Source organism: Xenopus laevis, chromosome 4S (genome assembly GCF_017654675.1).
Source record: "Xenopus laevis strain J_2021 chromosome 4S, Xenopus_laevis_v10.1, whole genome shotgun sequence".
NCBI lineage: Eukaryota > Metazoa > Chordata > Amphibia > Anura > Pipidae > Xenopus > Xenopus laevis.
Window position 1 is genome coordinate 7695243 of NC_054378.1, and position 27427 is coordinate 7722669.

General features: G+C 42.8%; 1 protein-coding gene across 2 annotated transcripts in view; it reads right to left on the bottom strand.

The window, feature by feature from the left end:
* Positions 1 to 12591: 12591 nt before the first annotated feature.
* lsp1.S (lymphocyte specific protein 1 S homeolog) overlaps positions 12592 to 27427 on the bottom strand; it is a 50534-nt gene continuing 35698 nt past the window's right edge. Inside the window, 9 exon segments of one of the 2 annotated variants that reach the window (NM_001127786.1) lie at positions 12592 to 13301; positions 16812 to 16896; positions 17339 to 17413; positions 17503 to 17601; positions 19103 to 19234; positions 20489 to 20570; positions 20958 to 21001; positions 22726 to 22842; positions 23738 to 23855. In NM_001127786.1, the coding sequence (NP_001121258.1) occupies positions 16816 to 16896; positions 17339 to 17413; positions 17503 to 17601; positions 19103 to 19234; positions 20489 to 20570; positions 20958 to 21001; positions 22726 to 22842; positions 23738 to 23855 (748 nt within the window). In that variant the 3' untranslated portion in view covers positions 12592 to 13301; positions 16812 to 16815. 2 annotated transcript variants of the gene reach the window in all.

Consider the following 27427-nt stretch of genomic DNA (forward strand, 5'->3'; position numbering starts at 1 on the left):
TTATACCGAAATGTGATCCGCGCCCCACCCCCACGGGAGGCACCGCAGGGGAGGGGGCGGAGCCGCGAGCAGCTGTCTAAGCCAAGTTATGGTGCGGGGAGGGAGGGAGCGCGGTGCGAGGAAGGAGCTCAGTTTACGCGCTAATTATAGCCGGGCCAGGACAGCAGAATTTGGACATGTCCCCTTGTGTGTGAGCGCAGGGACTTGTGTTAAAATAAACTGAGCCCCTCTCTGGTGGGATGGGGGTGGGGGCAGTGGCTTTTTTTAACCCTGTTTTTTTTCCCACGTAAGAAAGATAGAAATCACGCCCCAAAAATAAAAATATCACCAGTTTAGCAACATTGCCTATTCTATGAATCCATTCACTATGGTGGGCTCCTTAAATCCCTTTCTTTTTATTAGTAGCCACCCCCATTGCAAAGCCATTGCCAGCTGGAGACTGATCCATGTAACTGCCACTCTTTTAGTCCCATAGGAGCAGATTTACTAAAGGGCGAAATGACTAACGCTGGTGCAGATTCGCCAGCGTCAACGCTTTCAGGCACTCTGCCGATTTACTAACTATGTTTTTCGCTAGCGAAAAAGACAGACGCTAGCGGTCATTCGCACTCTGGGGCAAATTTACTAACCTCCGAAATTGCGCCAGTGACTGCTTCCCTGACATCGCAACACTTCGCCAGGCGTAGATTCGCCAGGACCACGCTAGTTCACGAAAATCCGAAGTTGCGACCAGGGTTCCGAACGCTTGCGAAGTTTCGCTAGCGACAATAAGTTAAGCAGTTCGAAGTTACGCTACCGATGCCTAATTAGGCATGAATGGACGTATATGTTGCATCAAATACATTACATTACATTACACAAGTCCAGGGAACCTTAATAAAGAAAATAAAGTTGTTATTACACATGAGCCCAGTGTATAGTTTATGTGCCATATGTTAGGAAATGTAGGGGGGAAGGAGGGAACCCAAAAAAAAATTTACGATCTTTTTCAGCCTATCACCCTGTAAAAAGTAAAAGTCGTCAGCGTTTTTTTTTTTGAGGAAGTCCTATCTACTCTATTGCACTTCGCCTGAGATGGCGAAGGCAAGTCTGGCGCAAGAGGTAACGTTCAGTAAAATCCGCATCTTAGTGAATTTGCGGAGTTACGTAAATTCGCCAGAGCGAACATTCCCTGGCGTTAGACTGCAAAGTACCGATAGAGTCTATCTCCTTCGCTAGCGAATTTACACCAGCGCCCGTTAGTAAATCGGCGAAGTTCCGAAATGACGTCAGGCTGATTAATTTTCGCCAGCGTTAGTCACTTTGCCCTTTAGTAAATTTGCCCCTCTATATCCAGGCGAATTTTTGCTCTGGTGAATGGACGTTACTCCTCAATCTTCTGTCACTTTCATCATATTTTTAGTGGAAAAAGTTTCTAAGTCCAAAAATGCTGGTGTATTTTCCTTTTTTTAGAGTGACAGGCTGCAAAAGTCCTGAACATATAGAACATAAACTATACAGTGGGCTCATGTGTAGGGCAATATAACAACTTTATTTTGTGTATCATGTGTAGTGTAATGTATTTGCTGCAACATATACGTCCATTCAACTTTATAATTTCCCACTGTATGCTAATTAGCCTAAACGAAGACCTCTAACGAAGTTGCGCTAGGCATAATTGAACGCTAGCGCATCTTCGCTTTGATTGCCGAAGTAACGCCCTGGACGCAACTTCGTATTTTAGTAAATTAGCGTTGTCTGAGCGAATTTCTTCCCTGGCGAAGTGTAGCGATGGGTGTGAGGCCGTCGCTGGCGAATTTTCGCCACTAAGCAAATTTACCCCCTAGTGTGATCATTGGCTCCTAGGGTTGCCACCTTTTCTGGAAAAAAATACCTTCCTTCCTATATATTTATCTTTATTCCCTATTAATAACATTGGGATCACTGACCTTCCTATATATTTATCTTTATTCCCTATTAATAACATTGGGATCACTGACCTTCCTATATATTTATCTTTATTCCCTATTAATAACATTGGATCACTGACCTTCCTATATATTTATCTTTATTCCTATTAATAACATTGGGATCACTGGCCTTCCTATATATTTATTCCTTTATTCCCTATTAATAACATTGGGATCATATCACTGGCCTTCCTATATATTTATCTTTATTCCCTATTAATAACAATTGGGATCACTGACCTTCCTATATATTTATCTTTATTCCCTATTAATAACATTGGGGATCACTGGCCTTCCTATATATTTATCTTTATTCCCTATTAATAACATTGGGATCATATCACTGGCCTTCCTATATATTTATCTTTATTCCCTATTAATAACATTGGGATCACTGACCTTCCTATATATTTATCTTTATTCCCTATTAATAACATTGGGATCAGCCATCATTTTTACCGGCCAGGCCAGTAAAATACCGGCCAGGTGGCAACCCTACTGGCTCCCCCTCTCATATACTACATAAATCAGTGTTAAATGGCAATCCCAAGAAGGCCCCCCAACAGCCGGAGAGACATGAAGTTCAGCAAGTACTGGAGGCCATAGGCTGTACATGAAAATATTTATCTATTGTTCCAAACAGGGGCCCCTCTGTAGCTGGGGCCCAGTCCTGGAGTCATATCAATTTGCAGACTAACTTTTGTGGGGAGTAACTACAGAGGAAGCAGACCCTGGGGCTGCAGGGGGGCCCAGGAGGTATAGGGGGCCCCATGAGGCTCTAATTCATATACAATTTCAATAAATATTGATAAAACAGGGCAAATTAAAATTTATTTACTGTGGGGCTGCGTAATATTGAGGAGCTTACACTTTACTTTAGCTCTGAGTGTCTTCACCCTTAGGGCCTGTGACTCCCTGTGCTGAGGAGCTTACACTTTACTTTAGCTCTGAGTGTCTTCACTCTTAGGGCCTGTGACTCCCTGTGCTGAGGAGCTTACACTTTACTTTAGCTCTGAGTGTCTTCACCCTTAGGGCCTGTGACTCCCTGTGCTGAGGAGCTTACACTTTACTTTAGCTCTGAGTGTCTTCACTCTTAGGGCCTGTGACTCCCTGTGCTGAGGAGCTTACACTTTACTTTAGCTCTGAGTGTCTTCACTCTTAGGGCCTGTGACTCCCTGTGCCGAGGAGCTTACACTTTACTTTAGCTCTGAGTGTCTTCACTCTTAGGGCCTGTGACTCCCTGTGCTGAGGAGCTTACACTTTACTTTAGCTCTGAGTGTCTTCACCCTTAGGGCCTGTGACTCCCTGTGCTGAGGAGCTTACACTTTACTTTAGCTCTGAGTGTCTTCACTCTTAGGGCCTGTGACTCCCTGTGCTGAGGAGCTTACACTTTACTTTAGCTCTGAGTGTCTTCACTCTTAGGGCCTGTGACTCCCTGTGCCGAGGAGCTTACACTTTACTTTAGCTCTAAGTGTCTTCACCCTTAGGGCCTGTGACTCCCTGTGCTGATGAGCTTACACTTTACTTTAGCTCTGAGTGTCTTCACTCTTAGGGCCTGTGACTCCCTGTGCTGAGGAGCTTACACTTTACTTTAGCTCTGAGTGTCTTCACCCTTAGGGCCTGTGACTCCCTGTGCTGAGGAGCTTACACTTTACTTTTGGCGTCTGAGCTTCTCATGGGACCTGGCACAGGTCACTGCATTCTGACCAGTTTGCTGAATAATTTACTTGGCATGTGCAAGATTTGCCTGTGGAAGTCTGGGAGTTGTAGTACAACATCAACCAAATACAGGGCCACGAATTAGACTTTTTGGGGGGCCCTGTATCTAGTCCTGCTGCTTATGCATATGACTGTTCTAAAGAAGGTGTTTTCAATGTATTTCTATATTACCTGTAACTTATATATATTATATATATATATAGCCTTGAGAAAGGTCCCATTGGCTATATGTGCTTTACCTAATACACGTTTTTTGATTGGATAATACCCTGTGGCCCTGTGGTTGCTGTTTCTTCTTTGATCCATGACCATATAAAGGCATGAAGCTGCAGGCTGCATATAATATAATATCCTTATAATTTAAAATAAGGGTCACAAAATGTTTTATCATACAGAAGCTTCAATGAGCAACAGTAATTGATACCACCATATGGGCCCTTTAGATGCATATCATTTACAGATGGTTGTGTGTTATTTGAAATATCATCTACTGGGTATACAAGTTAAAAATAACCGATAAATCGGTCAGATCTGGCTCCTAGGCCTTATGGGTAATACCAGTATACTTTTAATGCCCAGCATGCCGGTATGTTAGGCCTAATGTGCTTATCATGGAGTTTCATGGCTCGGCATGCATCAGATGAAATAAGCTAAATGCATTGCTGGTATGACTCTCCTCTTCATCTGTTTAGCATTATTTAGAGTGTTAGCTTTTTGCCATAGGCAGCATGTTACACATGACCCTTCAAACATGCACAACCCATGAGACCCCATCCATTACCAGCAGGGGGGGCCAGAGCCTCACAGAAAGCATTGGCTAGTGCTCCCCCTTCTGACCTTTCCAGAGCCCCCACCCCAGTACTCAGTTTCACTGGCCCAGGTGTGGGGGTCGTTTTTTCCCCCCTCGCAGTCACAGATGGCCGAAGGGAGCTGGGCATAGAAGCTCTACACACGCTGACCTCCCCGTGCAGGTAAAATGCTAAAATAATGTGGGGAAGGGGGTGCTACATTCGCATGTCTGCATGGGGAAAAGTTCTGGGAGCACTTTGGTGCGGGTTCTGCAAAGCACACGTTTAACCACTTCACTGCCCAAGGAGCCTGCAACACACTGTAAAGCAATTAGCTATAGGTGCTGCTAGAAAGCAGGTGCCGGGGCAAAGGCATTAAAACATTATTTATTCATTTATTTAAAATGATTTGGATCCAGGGGAGACCTTGGAGTCTGCACCTGGGGTGACTCAGAGATTAAATATATTGCTGCCATAGGTGGGGCGTAATGAGTGCCGAGCAGTGGGGATCATTCACCTTCCTAAAAAGAGCCCTCGCATGAATAGGGCTGCGAGCTCAGTATAAACTCCCCGAATAAATATTCACCCTAAATTGGGATTTCAGCATGATATGTTTATTGCAAAAACTGTCATTTGAAATCTAAATGAATAAATTTGGAATACCTGTCATTCTATGGGTCTTTATGTATCTACCACCTGTTTCTGTGCAGGGCGGGGTATTGAGGCACAAAATAACAGGTATAGAGCAATATACTAGATGTAGGCACTGGCAGTATTGGGTATAGAACAATGTACTGCAGATATAGTTCTGTATTAGAGTGTGGCAGGGGCAGTATTGGGTATAGAACAATGTAATATATATAGTTCTGTATTAGAGTGTGGCAGGGGCAGTATTGGGTATAGAACAATGTAATATATATAGTTCTGTATTAGAGTGTGGCAGGGGCAGTATTGGGTATAGAACAATGTAATATATATAGTTCTGTATTAGAGAGTGTGGCAGGGGCAGTATTGGGTATAGAACAATGTACTGCAGATATAGACACTGACACTTATGTATCAGAGAGCGAGTGTGGCGGAAATGGAGCAAAATACTATGGAATTGCTCTGGATAATGTTCCTCAAACTTATAGCAGTATTCAGTTAACTAGTATAGTCTATATTAACCTTTAGACAAATAAAGTATTTTGGCAGTACTGGTAGAATGATTCTATGGTCATAGTCTGACCAACCCTCTGCATTCTTGTGGCAGCTAATGAATATTACGGTAAGTAAGCGTGGTTAATAAAATAATGTTGGAAACAGTATAGTAGCAGAAGATAGCAGATTGTGTATGATGAGGCAATGGATAGAATGATAGTGTGTTTTGGCATTGGTTAGAATCATGGTGTGTTTGAGGCAATGGATAGAATTATAATGTATTTTTTGGCAGCAGAAAAAATCCAAGTTTTGCTTTCTTTAATGAAAAAATATGTACCGTTTTTGTAAAAAACCTGACTGTATGCAGTAAAATTCTCCCTTCATTTACTGCTGTGGATAGGAATTGTCAGACGGTCCCTAACTGCTCTGCAGGGAAACAATCATACTTATGTACAGCAGGGGGAGCCCCCGCCTTACTTCCCAGCCATGCAGAACTCAAGCAGCTTTGTTTGTTTCCCTGTAGAGCAGTCGGCGACTGTGTAGAGATTTGTATTGTATTTTATTTTTGCCTTTACATCCCCTTCAACTCCAGCTGCAGGGACAAAGATCATGGAGCCAGATTTAAACAGATAAACTGGGATTCTATTTGGAGGATTATTTTGCTGCAGCCACTGGTTCTGCAGAGTTGGAGAAAGTTTGTATTAAACAATACAAAAACTATAAAATCCACATTAGATTACATGACAACACAGGACCCAGTGCAGTCTGTATATTCTGATTATTAATCAGTCTTGCTGTATCAGCTTCTGGCAGATATTATTTGACTTGTGCTGTTTTGATCATTTATGACGATCCCTAAGCAGCCCAGACCACACTGAGCATGTGCACAGTCTTGGTCTTGCAAAGATGTATAACAAAGTTACAAGATGGTGACCCCCTGTGGCCAACTTTGAAAGCATAAATCATTTGTTTGATGAGGCTTGTGGTGCAGTAAGTTCATGTTTATGTTTAGTATACAAAATACAGCATTTCTAGCCGTGTTCTATTTTAGACTTTACTTCCTCTTTAAGGCAGTGGATAGAATTACAGTGGTTTTGGTATGGTGGTGTGTTTTGACAGCAAATATAATGTAGTGTGTTGACAGAAGTGGATAGAATGATAGTTGGTTTGAGGCAATACATCCTAGAATTTTGGAAGTTGTGGCAGTAAATGGTACAGCAATGGTGTCTTTCTTTTGGAAATGGATAGAATGATAGAGTGCTTTTTGCAGCAGTTAATAGGTTTCTATCTACCATGTTTGTGGCAGTGGATACAATGATTTGAGTTTGAGGCAGTGCTAATTAGACCGCCAGTGAGTTCAAAGCAGGTCATAGAAGAGTCATAGGGGTATATTTATCAAAGAGTGAAGTTAGAGGTCGCCACAGCCCGCTAGAGTGAAATTCCGCCACTCTCCATTCATTTCTATGGGATTTTAAAAGGCGTATTTATCAAAGGATAAACTTTTCACTTTCACCCATTGATAAATACTCTTTAAAAAAAAAATCCCATGATAATGAATGGAGAGAGAGAGAATTTCACTCTTCTGTGGAGATCTCTAACTGCACTCTTTGATAAATACAACCCATGGTGTGTTTGTAGCAATTGATAAAAAAAAATATATATATATTTCCAGCAGTATATGATAGAATGATGGTGTTTTTTGCAGTGGATAGAATGATAAGAGTGTTAGTAGTTTATAACACACTAAAGTGTTTTTGTGTTTTTTTTAAAAATGGTCACTGTTTGGCAATAGCCATTGTGTTATTGATCTGTGACCGTGGTAAATGGAACGGAATGAAGGCCAAGTACTCTTCTTCGGCCCTTAGGGCCTGTATAATCATCTCAGTAACCATAACAAGTATTCCCCATTGATGAATAGCAGCTGGAGGGCAGCAGTGGGGATCTCCCTGAATACTGAATTACACCTGCACTGGTGCTGATACAAAGCTCTCCAATAGCCCATAAGCGTATTCTTCCGATTCCTGGGATTCTTGGCTCTCCTGCTCTGGTCCCAGAGCTCTTATTTCTATCAGGGGCCCTCCAGATCACGAGAACCAGCCTCTATTTTCAGGGCTCTACACAGAGCAGAGGGGACTCAGATTACAGCAGGATAAACTAATTCATGCTCTCTGGGATGCGGACGTGAATAGCTAATTGGCACCGTGTACACCAAACCCAACTTAGCAGCGGGAAACTGCACCTCTCGGCCAGATCATCAGGGCATCAGAGTTACAATTAGGTTTAGGTAAATTAAATTAGGGAATTAAGCTGAGGCCACACAGAGCAGCCGAGTCTGCAGTGAGTCTGTGTCATCCATAATGATGTAGGGTAGAGTATAGAGTAGACAGTAGGGATAGAGTTACATATACAAAGGCAAATGGACTGTATGATCTGCTCCTATCTTCCCTCACATGACATTCTTTTCTCGATATCTGCCCCTTGGTGCTTTTCTCTCTCTCTCTCTCTATATATATATATATATATACAGTATATATATACACACACACATACAGGGGTGTAACTACAGAGTAAGCAGGGGGGCCCAGGAGGAATAGGGGCCCCATGAGGTCCTAGTTCATATACAATTTCAGTAAATATTGGTAAAACTGGTCAACCTGGGAGCCCTGAAAAATAATCTGCTGTGGGGCCCAGTAATTTCTAGTTATGGCACTATATATATATATATATATATATATATATATATAAATCTTGTTCAAAGATCAAGGATGAAAAAGTCCCTAATGTGGGCCGAAACGTCAGATAATGATGTAAGAAATAAACTGTATTTGAAAAAAAGTGGAGTGTGGATCTTTGAACAAGATTTATATACTACTTTTGATCCAGCCCCCAAATCTATCCATAAAAATCCGGATTGGAGTGCGGCTGCTTTGAATTGACTATATATATATATATATAAAAAACAAGGGAAAGTTGTGCTCACCACTAATTTTTAAAACCATTAGGAGGGGGTGCAATGAGGCTGTGACCACAAAATACATATAGTCAACTACAAGAGTCCTCTGCACTCAACCCATTATCAATATATTTAAGACAGAGACATTTTGTGCTACTGCTACTGAAAAATGCCTTACCCTTTAAACAAAACAGGGATTGTTTGTCCATATATTGCAATATATTTAAGCTGGCCAACTACGTCAAAGTCATCCCATATCTGGCCAGTCCTACGCTTAATTTTATCTGATTCATTAAGAATTCTATTGCTTCATTATACATTTTACAAAGGGACTAAGTTTTACCTGCAACTTACTTGCTGCTTTCAAAGTAAAACTCCCAAACTTGGCTGCCCTTTTATTAGACACCAGAGGGATCACCTGACTATAGCTGGGAAGGGTGGGAGCTACAACATGGAGCTGGTCACTGCTCCTGTATAACTATAACAAACAAGGGAAAGTTGTGCTCACCACTAATTTTTAAAACCATTAGGCGGGGGTGCAATGAGGCTGTGACCACAAAATACATATAGTCAAATATTGATAATGGGTTGAGTGCAGAGGACTCTTGTATTTGACTATATATATATATATATATATATATATATATATATATATATATATATATATATATATATAATCAAAGTCTTTGGGGCAGTTTTACTAAAAGGCAATGTGGCCATGGCTACCATCTGCAAGGACAATTTTCTTACAGTCATAGAGGACAATTCGCTAGCGAAAGAGACATCGCTAACGAAGTTTCGCGCCCTATCGCAATAAGAACTTTAGCTCAGTCAACCGATCGTTACTTCGCAAATTCACTGAAGTGCGAATTTTACAGAACGTTACCAGAGTTTCCTTCACCAGCCTAGACCTGGTTCAGGGCCAGAACTAGGGGTAGGCAGAAGAGGCAACTGCCTAGGGCGCGACAATTGGGGGGCGCTGGGCAGCTGCCTGTGCTCTGACTACCCCTAGACCAGACTCACCTGCTAACCAGACGCAACTTGCGCATAAGCGCGTGACATCACAGCGCATGCGACGGGGGAAGTAGGGGTGAGCTGGCCGGCTGGGTTGCCTCTGGATAAGATGAAGCTACATCCTCCTCAATGTCATATCCTTTATGCTGAAGAGAAATAAAAATGATAAAAAACACGTCTTTAAAAGTTGTACGATCAAAAATTTTGGTTTGAACTTTTTTTTAACCATTTGAGGTGCATGTCACATTTGTTTTAGGGTGGGCTTATGTCTAGGGCATTAGAGGATCTCTTTTGTCTTTATTTTGCTTCCTTGGACATTTTTAATAAGTGGCCACTTCAAGCATTTGCACCAACATCTCTAATAAAGACATGTATATATATATATATATATATATATATATATATATATATATATATATATATATATATATATATATATATATATATATATATATATAACCTTTATGTACCTGCCCTATTCAAATCGATTAGTTCTGGTACTAACAAAGCTTCGCTAGGCAGAAGCAAACGTTGGCAAAAATTTCCTATAAAATGCTCACACTGCCGAATTTACTCTAGCGAAACTTCGCAAGCATTCAGCTGCAGAGATGCAACTTTGCATTTTATTGAATTAGCATAGTGGTAGTGAATTTGCGCCTGATGAAGTGGCGCGAAGTGTGGCGAAGTCTTAACAGGCGAAAATTCGCCCTTTAGTGAATTTGGTGTCCAAACTATTTGTTGAGCTGCACGGTCGGTAAGGACCAGCACTTCAGAGCTTTTTGAATTCAAGATAGTGCTGGTCCTTACCAACCATATATATATATATATATACCCATAGACGCGATGATTCTTCCTGCAGAACGACCGATTTTAGGGAAGTCCGACCAATCCTTCAAAATTATCGTGCGGTTAGTGGGATTCGAACGATCGTACATCTTACGATTTTTCGGCCGACATCTGTCAGGAAATTGATCGGCCAAGTCAAAAAATCTTTGTCGGTCCCAGTGCAATCTCTCTATGTTTTCAGGGCCAAGCAGGCAGCTCCCCTTTGTTTTCCTGGCAAATTGGTCTTTTTAGTTGATGGTCAGTTCGTACGATCGTTCCGAGAAGATCGTGGTCTCACGATGAGGATCTGATCTTTTAAAAATCTCAACATCTATGGCCAGCTTTACTGTTGGGAAAATAGGCCGCTCATTTGTCCATTTTTCTCTATATGTAACAACAGATTTAATTTCTTTGCTCTAACCAACTGATGTTCTCTATTCTGCCCTGAAAATACTGCCACCCAATGACCAATTGCCCTGCAAGATTGTGGGAGACAGTAAACAGCAGAGGCACCCCCTAAATCCCTGCAGGACCCCCCTCCATGGAAGTCTGAGCAGCAGTAAAAGAACAAAGGCAAAAAGCCCGTGTCTGCACGATGTAATTCTATCTCCCCTGAACATAATGAGTCAGAGTTTATTGCTTTAACTGCCCATAAATTTAACTGTCAGCTTGCTGACTCCCTGCACAGATTCATTTGGTGAAGGGAAACTGTGGCTAGTATAAAAAAAATACAGTAAAATAAAGTGCATGTGTAATAAATCTGTTTCACTAATAATTGTTATTATTTTCCTACAGTTGTTAAGATATTTCATAATTTGATCCTCAACCTAACATTCTCCTCTGGCTGCAACCAACACACTCACATGCTGTGCGTCACTGACAGATTTCCCCTGCCCTAATGGGCTGAATTTAGTATTTACTGTTGACACTGCATAATTGAGTTGTTTGCAGCAGGAAGCATGTTGAGTTGAGGAAGAAACCTGTTTATAGCTCAGAAAGTCAACTTTTAGAATGTTTAACAATAGCTCATTTTAAGCAGCTTTTTCATTGGCCTCCGTTATTTATTTGGTATGGGTTTTGAATTATTTCACTTGTTCTTGTGACTCTTTCCAGCTTTCAGGGTCCAATGATTGGATCAGAATGGAGGTGATACAGGCGGGCGGATCGTGGGGCCGCATCAACGAACAGATGCGGCCCTGATCCAACTGGATTTTTTACCCTGCCAGATCGGCATTTGGCTAACTTTCGGTCAGATATCGATCGGGGACGCCCGTCGGATGGCCCCACACACAGGCCAATAAGCTGCCGACTCGGGAATGGATAAGGATGCCAATGCCAACTAACAGCACTTAATGAATGTGGCGCTATATTTATGGTGCATATGCAGGACTCTGAGCAAATGGTTTGCACTTATTTATTGCACTTGCACCCTTGTCCTGCACTTTGTAAATTACCCGTTTCCTTGTGTATGTAAGGTGCCAGGCAGGGCCGGATTTACATTGCGGGCGCCCCCAGGCCCACTGCTGTTCGTCGCCCCTGTCCCCTCCCCTTTATTCGTGCAAATTTTCATGGAGATTGTATCTACTGTGCATCACCTGTGTTTTTGAACCAATGTGGGTGTGGTTGGGCAGCATGCCGCCCCCCTAAAATCCTGCCACCCTAGGCCTGGGCCTAGGTGGCCTTTCCACAAATCCGGGCCTGGTGCCAGGCCTGATGTACCTGATATAACCCGGAAAGGGCTTAGTCAGAGAGTGAATCATAAAACTTAGGAGCCACTTGGTTTAGGGACAGAGGAACACACAGGTCATACACATGAAACACATGAAACACATGCAACTGTTGCACCTGGACAGGCTATGGAAATGAGGTGCCATCATGGCATCCCCCGTAATGCTATATGCATGAATCTCACACTCTGCTGCTAAACATTTGGCCTATTTCATGGCCATTCCTTATTTCTATGAGCACAAAGAGGCTAAATAGAAATAGAATATAAAATAATAGCTTATAGTATTTAAAGAAAAGAGACTAGGAGAATAGATGTTGAGTGAGAAGAGGAAGAATAATAGTACTGAGAGTGGGCCCTGCTCTAAGGTTTTTTGGGTGGGCCACTGGTGTCCTACTCCAACATTGCACTCAAGTCTCTCAAGTTAAACTCTCAGACATATCTATAGCCAACTGAAATAATGCAAATAATGAATAATAATATTGTAACAGATATTTATTTAAAAAGCATAAAAAAAGACAGTAAAAAAAGTAAGACTTGGCGTAACAGAGGGAGCGGCCATGCTTCAATGTACATGACATCAATGTGCAGCTGGAATGCATTAAAGACAGAGGGCGAGGTTAATCAGTATCACAGTTCTAAGTAGCCAGGGGCACATATATCAAAGCAGCATGGATACATTCAGAGCTAAATAAGCTTATAGCCCTGATATAATTGCCCCTGGTTTATGCTGAATGGAATGGCAGAGCAGTTAAGACAAAACATAGATCAGGGATAGGAACCCAAAAACAAGTTAGGACTTAGTAATGGAAAAGAGGGGGTTGTCTTCTAAGCAGAGAGCCATTTTGGATTCAGAGCTGCTCGTGAATGGTTAGAGAGACGGCCAATAAGCTTTGTTTCCCTCGAGAGAGCTGTACGATGTACAATAAGCACTGTCTCATTCATGGTCCTTAATGAAAAGACTGCAGCTCCGCTGGTCAACAAGAATAGAGGCAGTAGAAGCTAAACATTATTAGACAAGGCAAAGTTATCTTGAGGTTGACATTCCCTTTAAGGCAAAATGGTTTCATGATCCCTCTTATGGCAGCAGGTGGTCTTGTCCCACAGTTTTCTGGTGTATTTCTTGATGATTCCAAACAGGTTCCTTCGCTAGGGCAAGCCTGGTTCCCTCGATGTGCTTCAATGCCCTAAAAGACAAATAACACGGTTATTGTAATTGGAAATTGTCATGCCCTTTATGTGATGTATACACTCTGTCTCCCCTTAGGCATCATGTTGCTCACAGTGACACCTCTAGAAGATCCTGGGCCACCCTCTCCAGCTCCACCTCCTACAGCACCAAAGCCCTCCAAAGACAATGCCCGGCTCCAGCGGGTTTTACGCAAAGCTGCAAAGAGAAGTGGCCTGCAGCAACCTCCCTCTCAACCTCCTAAATCCTTCCGCTCAACCCTCTCTCCTGTCAACGAAGGGGAACTGGAGAGTCCTGAACCTGTATCGCCATATAAACATCTTCCTTCTCCTCTTAATCTGCCTCCGCGTTTCCAGATTCGTCCAATGACCCACCGGGTGCCATCACCTTACCCAAAGCAACGCAGCTTCACCTTCACGATCACCGAGCAGCAAAGTTTAAACCAGTATCTGACTTCTCCACCTCCTCTTGAAACACCCTCACCCTGCCCTCCAGGATCCAGTACCCCTAATACACCTATTCCGTTCCCAGAGGAGGCCTGCACCCCTGTTTCTTCCACCCCACTTCCTATGACCACCAATGGGGTGCAATTAAAAGAGTCCAGTTACCATGATAGCTGTCTGCATTTCACCCCAAGAATCACTAAGTGCAAATCTCCCTCCATTCCCCAGTCACCAGTAATCTCCAAGCCTGAGAATCTGGTCACAACGACACTCATTCTGCCCGTGACAAAGCAAAAAAGGCCAGGACCTATCGCATTGAAATCCACAGAAGAACTAACCAAGGTGGAGAGTATCAGAGGGGCCACAAATACAGAAAGTGATAAATGTATCTCAGTAAACAAAGAAACAGCCATTGATGGTTGTCACCCAAAAGAAACACCAGCAGAACCCCCCTTAAATAAGGAAGCCTTGGATAAACCAGGTAGTTTCTCTCCAATCTCAAAGACAGTGCTACAGATAGAGCTGCCTTCTATTCAAGTGACCACTGAGAATGAGGAGTCCATCTCTCTGAGCATAGTGGGGAAGGAGGCTTCAAGCCTCACCTCATCTACTGGACCAAGGGAAACAGAAATACCAGGTGCTGTAGATGCTCCCAGAGACTCCTCCTCGGCTGTGGGAGCTACACACAGCCGTACTACTTCTCAAGTAACAGTTTCACTCAAAACTGGCCAAATTGCTCCTGTCAGCTCAGCTTCAGAGCTTCCATTACTCCCAAAAAATAAAGCTGGCTCTGAGGAAATGACCCTCTTGAAAAATCCAGACAGACCAAAGGCACCAAGAAAAAAGCCAGGAGGAGGCTGGGCAAGGCTAGTAAAACACCTAATTGTGGAACCTGAGGAGCCTAAATTCCCCGAACAGCAACAGACAGAGGTGACGAACGAGAAACAAAGTGGGGATGAGGGATCATCCGCAGAGGTAGCTCCACAGAGTCGGGGCTCCCGTGCCAACAAGATGTGGGATGCCCTTTTATATCACATGGCAACGTCCACCAAAGGGCAAGAGAAGCCAGGAACTGAGATTGCACCCCAGTTACCCTTTCTGCGCTCACGTCTGCCTCTCCTTTTGCACCGGCCCAGATTCGATGCCCGCAAGTTAAAGGAGGCAGCCTCCCGGCCTTTACGAAGGGTAACAGCTTTCTTTTGCAGGAGAATAGGAGAAAACAAGCCGCCTGCAGCCACCGCCTTCAACAGAACAGCATCAGGGTGGAGCTTACACAATGAGGCTACAGAAGGGGAGGCAGGGGGAAAGGAAGAAAATGTTGAGGCATGAGAGACTAATAAGGCCATTTATTCCATTATAAATTCCGGCCAAATATGTAACCACTTTAGTCTTATTGTGCCCTTATGTTCATATCCACACACTCTTGTTCAGATAAATATTAAATAAACAATATATTTCCATGCTATAGGTTAATGAGAAACATTACCATTTAACTAATGGTGTAACTACCATGGGGCAAAAGGTGCACCCAGGCCCATTGGGCTATAATTATGCTGCTGCCCTTCACATGCTGCATCGCTAATAATACTGTACTTCCCCTTCATCAACTGCTTCTGTTTGTTTATCTCACCCCTTTCACCACCAATATCCAACTTCATCCTAATGTACAAACCATGTATGTCAGAGGCCCAGATATTACTGAGACAACCCCAAAGTCACAGGTAACCATAGATCCGAAATGAAATGGTCCTCCGCTTGAATGGCATCAATCACATTTAGAAGGGAATGTAATAAAAGTTACGATGTCTAGTCTAGTAACCCATAGCAATCAACTTGAGGTTTGTTTTCAAACAGGTAACCAATTACCTGCTACTATATTTGCAACTCTGTAGGCCATAGAGTCCTGGTAATGTTAGTTGGGTTCCAATACCTAACATCATAACCTACCCCTTCTAATCCAATATGGAAGTACCAGAAGAGCATGAGATGTTGTTTTCGGTGGAAGCCTGTTGTCCAAGTCTGATACCCCTTTAGAGCAGGGTTGTCCAACCTGTGGCTTGGCTGCAGTGTCAGACTGGGTTGCCAGGGGCCCACCAGAAGACCTTACACCTAAAGTCCACTTTCCAAACTATTTTCTTTCTCTCTTCTCTCAACCTCCTTTTTCCTTGCACTAATCTATCCTTCCCAGCTTACTGTCCTCCCCCCCCTTGTACAGAAATGGCCACTGGTATAGACATACAAGAGGTTTCATTCTTACCTGGGCCCATTGGGAGTTTTCCTGGTTCCCTCATGGGCCAGTCAAGACACTGCTTGGCTGATATTGAACAGACTGGACAGTAAAGTCTATTGGGCCACAAGTTGGACCTTCCTTCTCCAAAGCATCTGCTGGTGAATTGGTAGTGGTGTAACTCCCTTCAGAGGATATTGATAGTTGTACATTAGTAACAACTAGAACCACTCCACAGGTCTATTGTGATGTCAGTTTTTTTTTATCTCATTCTCATGTTACTACAGTGTATCATCACATTTCCATTTCTTGTAATAACATTTGGGGTTTTATGTATTGTCCTACCCTTCAAAACTGTTTTGGCTTTGCATAAACATATCTGCTAGAGTTTTGCCCCAAGCTGTAACCCTGTTGTACCTAATAGGATAGAATATTCTAGATACTTTAGATAACCATTGATGGTGACTTTAATATTGCTTGCCTGCGTTCTGCTGCTATAGAACATGTCTAGAATCATTGTCAGGGAAACGTGACTGGACTGTTGTTTGTTGGCAGGAAGGAAGAAGGTACAAATTCCATGATTACCAGGAAATAGGTTTTCCAAGGTTATATTTTCCCCAAATCCTACATCATTCTGCTCAGCATCAACCAAGGTTCAGAGCAGTCATTAGACCCACCCATTATGATTAGTGTCCCTTTAATAGGGATGTTCTTTCAATTTCTAAGACAGATGCTGACAAACAGAGGAAAAGGAACAGAATGTGAAAGTGATGGAATGTTGGACGAGGCAGTATAAAAAAGGGCAGGAGAAGGGACTGATAAAGGGATCCCCTCTTACCTTCTCAAGGATCCTCCATGTAAACCTTCTCGTATTTGCCGTGTCCAGATAGAACAAACTTGTATTTCTTACTAGCGCTCAGATTCTAGGGGATGACAGATGGAGGGGAAGGTCAGAGTCAGGGTACAACTGGGATGTGTAAGTGAAGTAATGCACTTCCTGAGGACTTAAGCCTTGCTGTGGTATCCAGCTACATGTCTTTAATAAAGTGCTAACACGACTCAAAACTCTAAAATTTGCCTATGTCTATGTGTGTATTTTGATAACTGATGAAGACTTTGTTTAGGGTAATGGCACAAGGCTGGAAGGAAGGGGTAGGAAGAAGAGTCATGCGTCTTTGCCCAACTAGGGGTCGGCTGGGGATGCCATGCTGGATAGGGGCAGGTACTGGGCAAGATACTGGGCCAAGTATTATTGTCATGGGCACCAGTAATACTAAACCCTGTACTTATAGCCTGTCTATGACAAACTTTAAGTACAGGGTCTACCAAAATCATGGTAACAATAGTAGTGGGCTCACTACTCACCTTCCCACTTTGCTCCGATTTGCTACTCTGCTCCCAAAGATTTTTCTTACTCAGCACATCCCCGGGTCTCACCTCCTGTAGAGAGAGAGGAACAAGCAGCTGAGGCATGTGCCCTCACTCACACTCACACTCATACACTTAAAATTACACACAAGGAGCCTTACCGTTGGCTTACAAGGTGACTGAGCACCGTCTGCTTCTGATTTCTCTTTGCCCCACTGACTAATCATTTCTGTCACACCGATGGCGATTCCTTCTGTATCCTGTATTAGCAATAATATAGATATCAGTCCACTGAATACATGATATACTAATCCATATCAAATCCATATACTAATCTATTTTTTTCTGCAGTATAACAAACTACAAGCATAGCCAGGGTCAGAAATAAGCAAGAGGTACATGTTGGAGACAAGGTGGCTGATGTAGAAAACATGGTTACACAAAGGCCTGATAAAAGCTGCCAACTCGGATTTTCCAGACTAAAGCTGGCCATACACGGGCCGATAAAAGCTACTGACAGTCTGAGTATTATGGGGCCCTCCAACGGGCTTCCCCAATTGGTCATCGGTCAGATGTCGAAACGGGCATCCTGTTGGATTGCGGCCGCATCTATGCGTTGATGCGGTCCCGCAATCCTTCGTTATGATCTAATCATGGGCCCTAGGGCCCTCGATCGGATCAGCCGGATAAGGTGGGCATATTGGGGATAAATCCACTCGTTTGGTGACATCGCCCAAATGAGTGGATCTCTCAGTGTATGGCCACCTTAAGTTGCCAGCATATTGGTTTGTGTATGAGGTCCACAGGCAGGCCAGCCTGACGGATATCTGGACAAAAATTGCCCAGATGTCTATCAGGCAGGCTTGATTTTCCCGTTCCAGGCACATTGATGTAGATCCCTCCACTTGCTCTGATTGTTGGCCTGGGGATCAGCCCAGTTTGGCCCAGTTTATGGGTAGCCAAATTGGGTCCAGATCTTGCAGTGTATGGCCAGCTTAACATGTGTATGAACTTGCACTTTTATTTGCACTTTTTAAACTGCTGATTGGTTGCTAACGGTAACTGCACTAGTGCAATTTAGCATTTCTATTAATTATTTACCAACAAAGCACCTACACCACCATCTGTTATAAATTAAAGGGGTTGTTCGCCTTAAAAGTTAAAGTTTGGCATGATGAAAAGAGCAGTATTCTGAGACAAGTTGCAATGGCTTTTAATGTTTTAGTATTTGTGGTTTTTGAGTTATTTAGCTTTTTATTCAGCGGCTCTCCAGTTTGCAATTTCAGCAATTTGGGTCCAAATTACCCTAGCAACCATCCATTGATTTGAGACTGGAAATAACAATACATTTGTAGCTTAAAGAGCATTTGTTTTTTTTTAGTTGGGGTTTTAGTTGGACTCCCCATTTGAAAGCTGGAAAAAGTCAGAAGAAGAAGGCAAATAATTATAAAATAAATTATGAAGACTAATTGAAAAGTTGCTTAGAATTGGCCATTCTATAAAATGGTGAACCACCCCTTGAACATTACATTTAAACCAATATTAAAAGCTGTTACAACATTTACAAACACAAAGCATCAATGACTCAATATATTTGGGCAAGAGCCTAGAGGGCGCAAATGACCCATCCATTGGGCATTTGCACTCATGGGATTTCAGTGCAGCCTGCACATTGCAGATAATATCATTATTACATTCCAAAACCTTCGAGTAATATTGAAAGTCAACACTGTTCTTCTTGTAGATATTGTAGAACATTACCTTGCAGGGTGATGTTTTGGATGCCATGGTCACATCTCCAGCCTCCCAGCGGTTCTTCTTGACTGCAACTTCTGTGGGGCTCAGAAGTTCTAAAGACGGTGTCCGAGTCAGTTTGGGCTGCTTACCGGATGTCTGCGAATAAGGACAACAATGGCTATAATTTAAACAGAAGTGTCCTTCCCTCCATCTACACAAGTATATTAGGGGCAACAGAATGAACGTAAGAACTGTGACACTGGCAATTGACGTTGGTTGTCCGTAAGTGACTCTACTGGAAAAACAAAGTCACTCGGCTGGCTATAGAGAAAAAGAGAGCCTTAGTAAATTGCCAAGTTACAAGCATAACAATGGCAGCCGGAGATGAAACAGTGGTTCACTTGATTGGGGTAAATTACTCAGCCCTGTTCGCAAGGACAATGGGAGTGGTTTCGTTGGCGAGGGAGATGGCAAAATACATGATCAAAGCTCAGCAGCTTATTTGGCAGTGAAATAATTGGCACAGCCTCCAGAGCACAGTTTAAGGACCTTGGGAGATGGTAATCATTTGCCCGTAGCAACCAATGTTGCTGTCATTTTATAACTTGTAGGAGATTAAAATGAATAGTTCATTGGCTGCAACTGTCAACCACACTGGTGCAATTTAGCACCTATATTAGTGAATCAGCCCCCTTGTTTCTTAAGGCTAAATGGCCCCATTTACTGGGGAGAAGGCAAAGCCTCTGGTCATTTGTCAGTGAAGCGTGAACAGTGTAGTTAGTAACAGTCAGTTGGCTAAACAGCAGGGGTTCTTAGTTCCCCCCACTACACAGCCTAGTTATTCAGTAGCAAGCCATCTGTCTTGGGCTGATAGAGAGTGATGGTGCCAACTGCCATTGAAAGGGAGATAGCTTAATTGGCGATTGACTACAAAATGTAAATCGCTTGGCTGGCCACAAAGTAACTGGATGGGGTTTTGTAGCTGCTGGTTGGAGGCCTATAAAGGCATAATAATATACTGCCATTGACTCAATGAGTGGGAAGAAATCAGCAGGCAAAGCCGACAAGGAAGACTGACTATGGAAGTACTTAGTTTGAATCACTTGGCACTTGTGTAGTTATCAGTTGTGTGAACAGTTGTGAGACGGAGTGGGTAAGATGGCAATGGAGTTGGAATTGCTCAGTCTGGTAGGGCCTTACGTCACTAATTAGTCACTTGGTGACCTGGCTAGAGTTGCCTAAATACAGATTTGGGTAGCGGGGGACTTAACCAAATGGCAAGTGGTTAGGGACAATATTTGAGCATGTGAGAGCCATAACAATTGTGCAGAGTAGTGGCTCTCTGTGCCTAGAAATGTTAAGAGCAGCTCTATTTACAGCCAGCAGTTCTGGGTATCATATAATACTGACCTCTATGGCGTGCGTGTATTGTTCCAGACGATCGTCAATCTTGCTTATTGGAAGAAGGGGTTCGCTCTTCTTTATGCTGTTGCTGAAGGACAGTGTGAGAGGGGCAGCATAAGGCATTGGCAATAGAATGAAAATTGCTCAAAGGATGAAAAGGCAGTAAGATAAAAAGGTGGTTTATTCCAACAGATCACCTAACGCGTTTCGGGAGTAACTCCCTTAATCATAGGCTTCAATAGAACGAAAGCCCAGGCAAAATAACGAGAGGCAGACAATGGACACACAAAGAAAGTGAAGGGATGAAATAGCTGGAAAGACAAAAGGAGTTGACAAGTGACTGACAAGTGAGTCAGTAAATCAACTCAGTGGGAAGAATGGAAAAAATTCCCAGACAGACATAACCGGATGGTCAGCATTGGCCTGATCAAATCTGGGCTTGTTTGGCCAGTCTAATGTCCACTGTGTCACTCACCTCTTCTGGATGGAACGGTTCAGGCACTCTGTCCTTTCAGTTATCTGTCAGGCACAGGAGAAAGAGCACCATGATTAGACAAAGAGAGAGATAAAGGGCAAACAGACTTAAAAAACACAACTGCGAGTGACTACAATGCATTCAGAAACGTACTTGAGTCCATACACTTTCAACTTGCAGGAAAATTCTGGTTTTATTGTCAGCAGCCTGGACTTGCCATTAGTTCCTGGATTCCCTTTAGGGCAGAGACACACATGGAGATTTGGGGAGATTAGTGGCACGGCGACATATCGCCTCTTGTTCGGGCGACTAATCTCCCCAAACTGCTTTCCCACCGGCTAGAATCTAAATAGCTGGCTGGATGGCACTCGTTGCGCTTCGTTTTCCAAAGTCGTCCGAAGTTACTTCTTAACTTTGGAAAACAAAGTGCTCCGAGTGCTATTCCACCGGCGATTTAGATTATAGCCGGGCAAGAAGGTATTGCGGGGAGATTAGTCGCCCAAACAAGAGGCGATTTGTTGCTGGGCGACTAATCTCCCTGAATCTCCACGTGTGCCCCTGCCCTTAATAACACTATCCAACCAAAATGTTACATGAAAAAATAATGTGCTGCAACTGATGCCACGGATACTGAATGTATTAGTGGTAGATGCAACAATTACACTGGAAGTCTGGGGAACTAAACACTGAGCTGAAGGTAAAATAACATGGTGATTTGTGTCTGAATGTTGCACTTTGCACACTGAACTCCATTGTGGAAAGAAAGAGGAAAGGGGAAACAAACTGCAGAGGGAGGAGAGAGACATAAATAAGAGCCGACAAACAGAAGAAAGGAAGCAGAGAAACCCTAATTAGTATTCCTCGAATCGCCTCTCATTCCTGGAAATACCATAAGACCTCATTCTATTCAAGGCTCTGATCTTTTATCCTCTCGGGGCTTCCCATTATCGGGGAATTGAAACCAAATGAGGCATTATCTTTGTTACTCCAAGTACCATGCGCTACATGGCACCCTGAGTGGGGCGACACAATTCCTTTCCCCCCAGATACTGGAATCCAACGCTTGAATCAAAATTAAAAATATATTAGGATCTAAAACGTCAATGCTGTGAAGCAGAATTATGTTACAGGCAGAGATTTTGTGCCAAAAATGCACATGTAGGGACAGTTTCCATTAATATAATTGACAGAAGGCACAGGGGGTGGGGTGACGGGCGTTTCTCCACCGTCTGAATAAACCTTTTATTACAAATACACATATGGCATTTTTATTTGACGGACAAAGGGTGAACTTTTTGTGACTCACCCTGTGTGATATTAGTGACATGGAGAAGGAGAGGCCATTCTTAGGATATGGTTCTGATCAGAATAGGAAGCCAGGAAGAGAGAGATTTTTGGGGTAATAACAAGCACAATGTTTCCAGCAGGTCTTGTAACCCATGGCAACAAACCATGCATTGGCCTGTAGTTTGAAAGCAGTAATCATTTTTTTTAAAAAAAGAAAAGCCTTATATCTATCTATTATATTTGCCAGAACAACCACTATCGCAAAGGTTCCCAGCAGTGTTTCATATAAAGTTGGTTTAGTGGTCCTTTAAAAAGGTTGGTTGGTGCAACACTAATGTAAAAACAGTGGAAGAGCCTTAACAACTGACTCAGAACCAAATCCAGACTGGTGACCCTGCCCAAATCTCAAATTTGAACATAGGGAGGGAAAGGATGAGCAAGTAAGCGAAGGCACGAGGGTGCAGTGAAACCAAGGGCTCACCTTTACAGTTGTTGTGATGGTTCCTTCACTCTCTCCGTCACTGCTCACTGAGAGTCTACGATCCGTTTCCACGTCTGCCTCCCACTTCTCCCTGGGTGTCTCTGAATGGTCCTGAATCTGATCAGTCCATAAAAAGATGGGGGATCAGTACCATAAATGTAGCAGTACAAAGTCCATTCACCCAACAATACAAGACAGCAATGGTGGCCTCATCCTGTATAAATCATATGTATTAGAAGATGGAGACCAAATTACCTGCCAACTCCAATGATTTGTCCAACGATTTGGTTTTGGACAAATTGTATGTGGCAGCTAGTGATGTGGTGAGTGGCCTAATTTTTTGAAATTGCCAGATATGGCAGATTGGCAGTTATGATGTGGCTTAAGGTGGCCATAGAAGTAGAGATCTGCTCGTTTGGCGATGGGTGGCCATAGATGTAGAAATCCGCTGGTATGTTGATGTCACCAAACGAGTGGATCTCGCTCCGATATGCCACATTGAGGTGGGCTGATCTGATCTTGGGCCCTACGATCGGATCATAATGGATCCAATACGGGCAGTCGGATCACGGGAACACATAGACGCATGGATGTGGCTGCGATCCGATGGGATTTTTTAACCTGCCCGATCAAGATCGGGCCGACTTTCGGCCAGATATCGATCAGGGAAGCCCGTCAGATGGCCCCACACATGGGCCAATAAGCTGCCGACTCGGCCTGTCGGCAGATTTTAATGGCCCGTATATGGAGCCTTCCAGGCAATGGCCCATGGGGAGATGTCCAGCTTTTGGCTGCCCTCCTGCTGAGCTGAAAATCTACACAGCAGCCCATCCAATGGTTTTGATGGTGCTGGTGCAAATCAGGTGATAATGCTCGGACCACAAGTCTACTAGCAGGGTTGTGGCAATTACCATACAAGACAAGGGAGGTGCACCCACCGGAAATCACCCCAAGTGCCAGTGTCCATAAAGCCATTCAAATGAAGAAGTCCCAGCGGTGGCGCTTAACTTACCTCCTGTCTAGAGGAATAATAACCAGTTTCTTCCACATTGTCATGGGTCTCTTCTGGAACCTCTGGGCTTGTAGGCTCATCCTCCAACTTCTCTTCATCTAGGTGTGACTCTGAATTACTAGGGAAAAATACAGGATCTTGATTACGTACATTCAGGTAATGAACACATGAAAAATAAGGCAACATCCCTGATCAAACCATAAAAGGCCCACTTTCTGCTCAGTCCAGCTACTTTTGGGTCCACCACTCTGGACTGTCCTACTTCAGTAGGGACAACTGGACGGTATGCACCTGTTTAATAAACTCCACCCTTTAGTCTGTGATTATTTTACCCCTGCAGCATAAACAAGCATACTAACATTAGCCTTTCTTGCAAATATTTATTTAAACCACCCCGCTTATGGGGTGACACTATGTGTGTGTGTGTTAGCAAGTATAATGATTGGCTCAATAACTCCCTGTTTGCAGGCTTTGTTTTTTAAAGGATTTTTATGGTGTAGTTTTATTACTAAATTACTCTGTTTATACTGCAAATAATTCACTCTACCATGTAAAATGTAATTTCTAACCCAACAAGTATATTTTCTTTTAGTTGTAATATTGGTGTGTAGGTGCCTGGTCATGTGATTTCAGAAAGAGCCAGCACTTTAGGATGGAACTGCTTTCTGGCAGGTTGTTGTTTCTCCTACTCAATGTAACTGAATGTGTCGCAGTGGGACCTGGATTTTACTATTGAGTGCTGTTCTTAGATCTACCAGGCAGCTGTTATCTTGTGTTAGGGAGCTGTTATCTGGTTACCTTCCCATTGTTCTGTTGTTAGGCTGCTGGGGGGTTGAAGGGAGGGGGGTGATATCACTATAACTTGCAGCACAGCAGTAAAGAGTGACTGAAGTTTATCAGAGCACGAGTCTCATGACTGGGGGCAGCTGGGAAACAGACAATATGTCTAGCCCTATGTCAGATTTCAAAATTGAATATAACAAAATCTGTTTGCTGAAATGGATTTCAGTGCAGAATTCTGCTGGAGCAGCACTATTAACTGATGCGTTCATTTTTTCCCATGACAGTATCCCTTTAACTAAAACAGGCCATACATGTAAAGATCTGTTCATTTGACAGATCTTTACAGAGGGACTGAAGTTTATCAGAGCACAAGTCACATGACTGGGGGCACCTGGGAAAGTGACAATATGTCTAGCCTCATGTCAGATTTCAAAATTAAATATTAAAAAAGCATGTTGCTCTTTTGAAACAAGGACTTCAATGCAAAAGTCAGCTGGAGCAGCACTATTATCTAGTGCATTTTGGGGGAAAAAAACATGTTTTCCCATGACAGTATCCCTTTAAATGTAAAATGAAGAGATCCCCTCTGCTCAACATTACTGAGCAGCTGATACCTTTGTTCCTGTTAAACTTGTTAACGTCTCCTATATACAGTATATACATAATATACCTATTTCATATCATCAGGATAATGGGTGTTAAAAACTGTAGGAGGTAGGAACTGCCAGTTTATGATAGTTGACATTGTAATGAAAAATATCATTTAATGACCATGTTTCCTTGAGTTCCTCTTTGAAATTCTAACGCCTGAAAGCCCCACTTTGCCTTTACAAGTTTCTTCTTTCTCCCAGAAAAAAACAATGTTTTTTTTTTTTTTAAATAATGGGATTAGAAATAAAGACAATAGTGTTTGCAAAAGGTCTAGTAACCCATAGCGACCAATCAGATGTTTACTTTCCAACGTAAGACCAGTAAATGCTAATGCTGACTGTCCGCTATAGTTTACTTGAACTGGAACAGGCTTTGCAGCTGTTATTCCAGACTTTCTGACAATTCATTTCAATGTGAGTCGACGGCTGCGCTGAATCCTATGCAGATATGCTATAAATTAGTTATCAGCCATCTGGAAAGTGGATTTTATATACTGTATATTATTCCTGTAGTTGCCGCTCCCAGGCCGGTGAATCCCCAGCTGCTTTGACCAACTGCAAAGATGAAGCAGCTGGCTGGCTAAGAATCCTGGGAGGAGTAGTTTAACAACAGCTGAGGTCCCACTGGCTGCAGACTGACATGGACTGAATTATTCAACAACGGCAATTGCGTGTCTGCTGTTTGCTTGCCGGCCACCGGCCAACTCTAAACATCTGTTTTAAAGGAACAGTAACACTAAAAGTGTTTTATAGTAAATAAAATGGAATGTACTGTTGCCCTGCACTGGTAAAACTGATGTGATTGCTTCAGAAACACTACTATAGTTCATATAAACAAGCTGCTGTGTAGCAATGGCGGAAATTTAAAAAAGGCACAGGATAAATAATGGATAACAGATAACACCATTATGTTCTACAGAGCTTATCTGCTGTGTAACCTGAGCCTTTTCTCCTTTGAATGGCTGCCCCCATGGCTACACAGCAGCTTATTTATATAAACTATAGTAGTACCTATCTGTTATCTACTGTGTATCCTGTGCTTGAATGGCTGCCCCCATGGCTACACAGCAGCTTGTTTATATAAACTATAGTAGTACTTATCTGTTATCTACTGTGTATCCTGTGCTTGAATGGCTGCCCCCATGGCTACACAGCAGCTTGTTTATATAAACTATAGTAGTACTTATCTGTTATCTACTGTGTATCCTGTGCTTGAATGGCTGCCCCCATGGCTACACAGCAGTTTGTTTATATAAACTATAGTAGTACTTATCTGTTATCTACTGTGTATCCTGTGCTTGAATGGCTTCCCCCATGGCTACACAGCAGCTTCTTTATATAAACTATAGTAGTACTTATCTGTTATCTACTGTGTATCCTGTGCTTGAATGGCTGCCCCCATGGCTACACAGCAGCTTGTTTATATAAACTATAGTAGTACTTATCTGTTGTCTACTGTGTATCCTGTGCTTGAATGGCTGCCCCCATGGCTACACAGCATCTTGTTTATATAAACTATAGTAGTACTTATCTGTTATCTACTGTGTGTCCTGTGTTTGAATGGCTGCCCCCATGGCTACACAGCAGCTTGTTTATATAAACTATAGTAGTGTTTCTGAAGCAAACACATCAGTTTTACTAGTGCAGGGCAACACTGGATTATATTTTTATTCCTTTAAAACACTTTAATTTTTTGATGTTACTGTTCCTTTAAGGAAAGGCAAGAAATCATGGAATGGATTGTGACTCCTGAGCTCATGAGGAGAATGTGTCCTGATCAGGGTTGCCAGGCTGGCGGGTTTCCAGCCAAATTGGGCTACTAATCTAAAGCCCAGGCTAGTACAAACTAGCCAAGGTACAGATTTGGGCTACTTTTTTTGCCTTTGGCTGGTTTGTACTTTGGACACCAGCCAAAGTTTTTTCTTGCCATAATGTGCCAAGCCTGCGTCTCCCAGTGCATGTTGGGTAATGTAGTTTTTGTTTAACAATTTGGCTACTGCCAAGTTTAATGTACCGTAAGTTTACAATACCCAGAAGTGAGGAGTTACCAGATTTTGGGCTCTGTACCCCAGTCTCCCGTCCCTCTTAAGCATTCTCACATTTCCCAGTGACTTTCCTCAATTTCAGACAATTTTGGGGCAAATATCTGCTGGCTACCAAAATATCTAGAAGTTGACCTGTTTTACTAATATTTATTGAAATTGTATTTGTATTAGGCCTTATGGGACCCCTATACCTCCTGGGCCCCCCTGGTGAA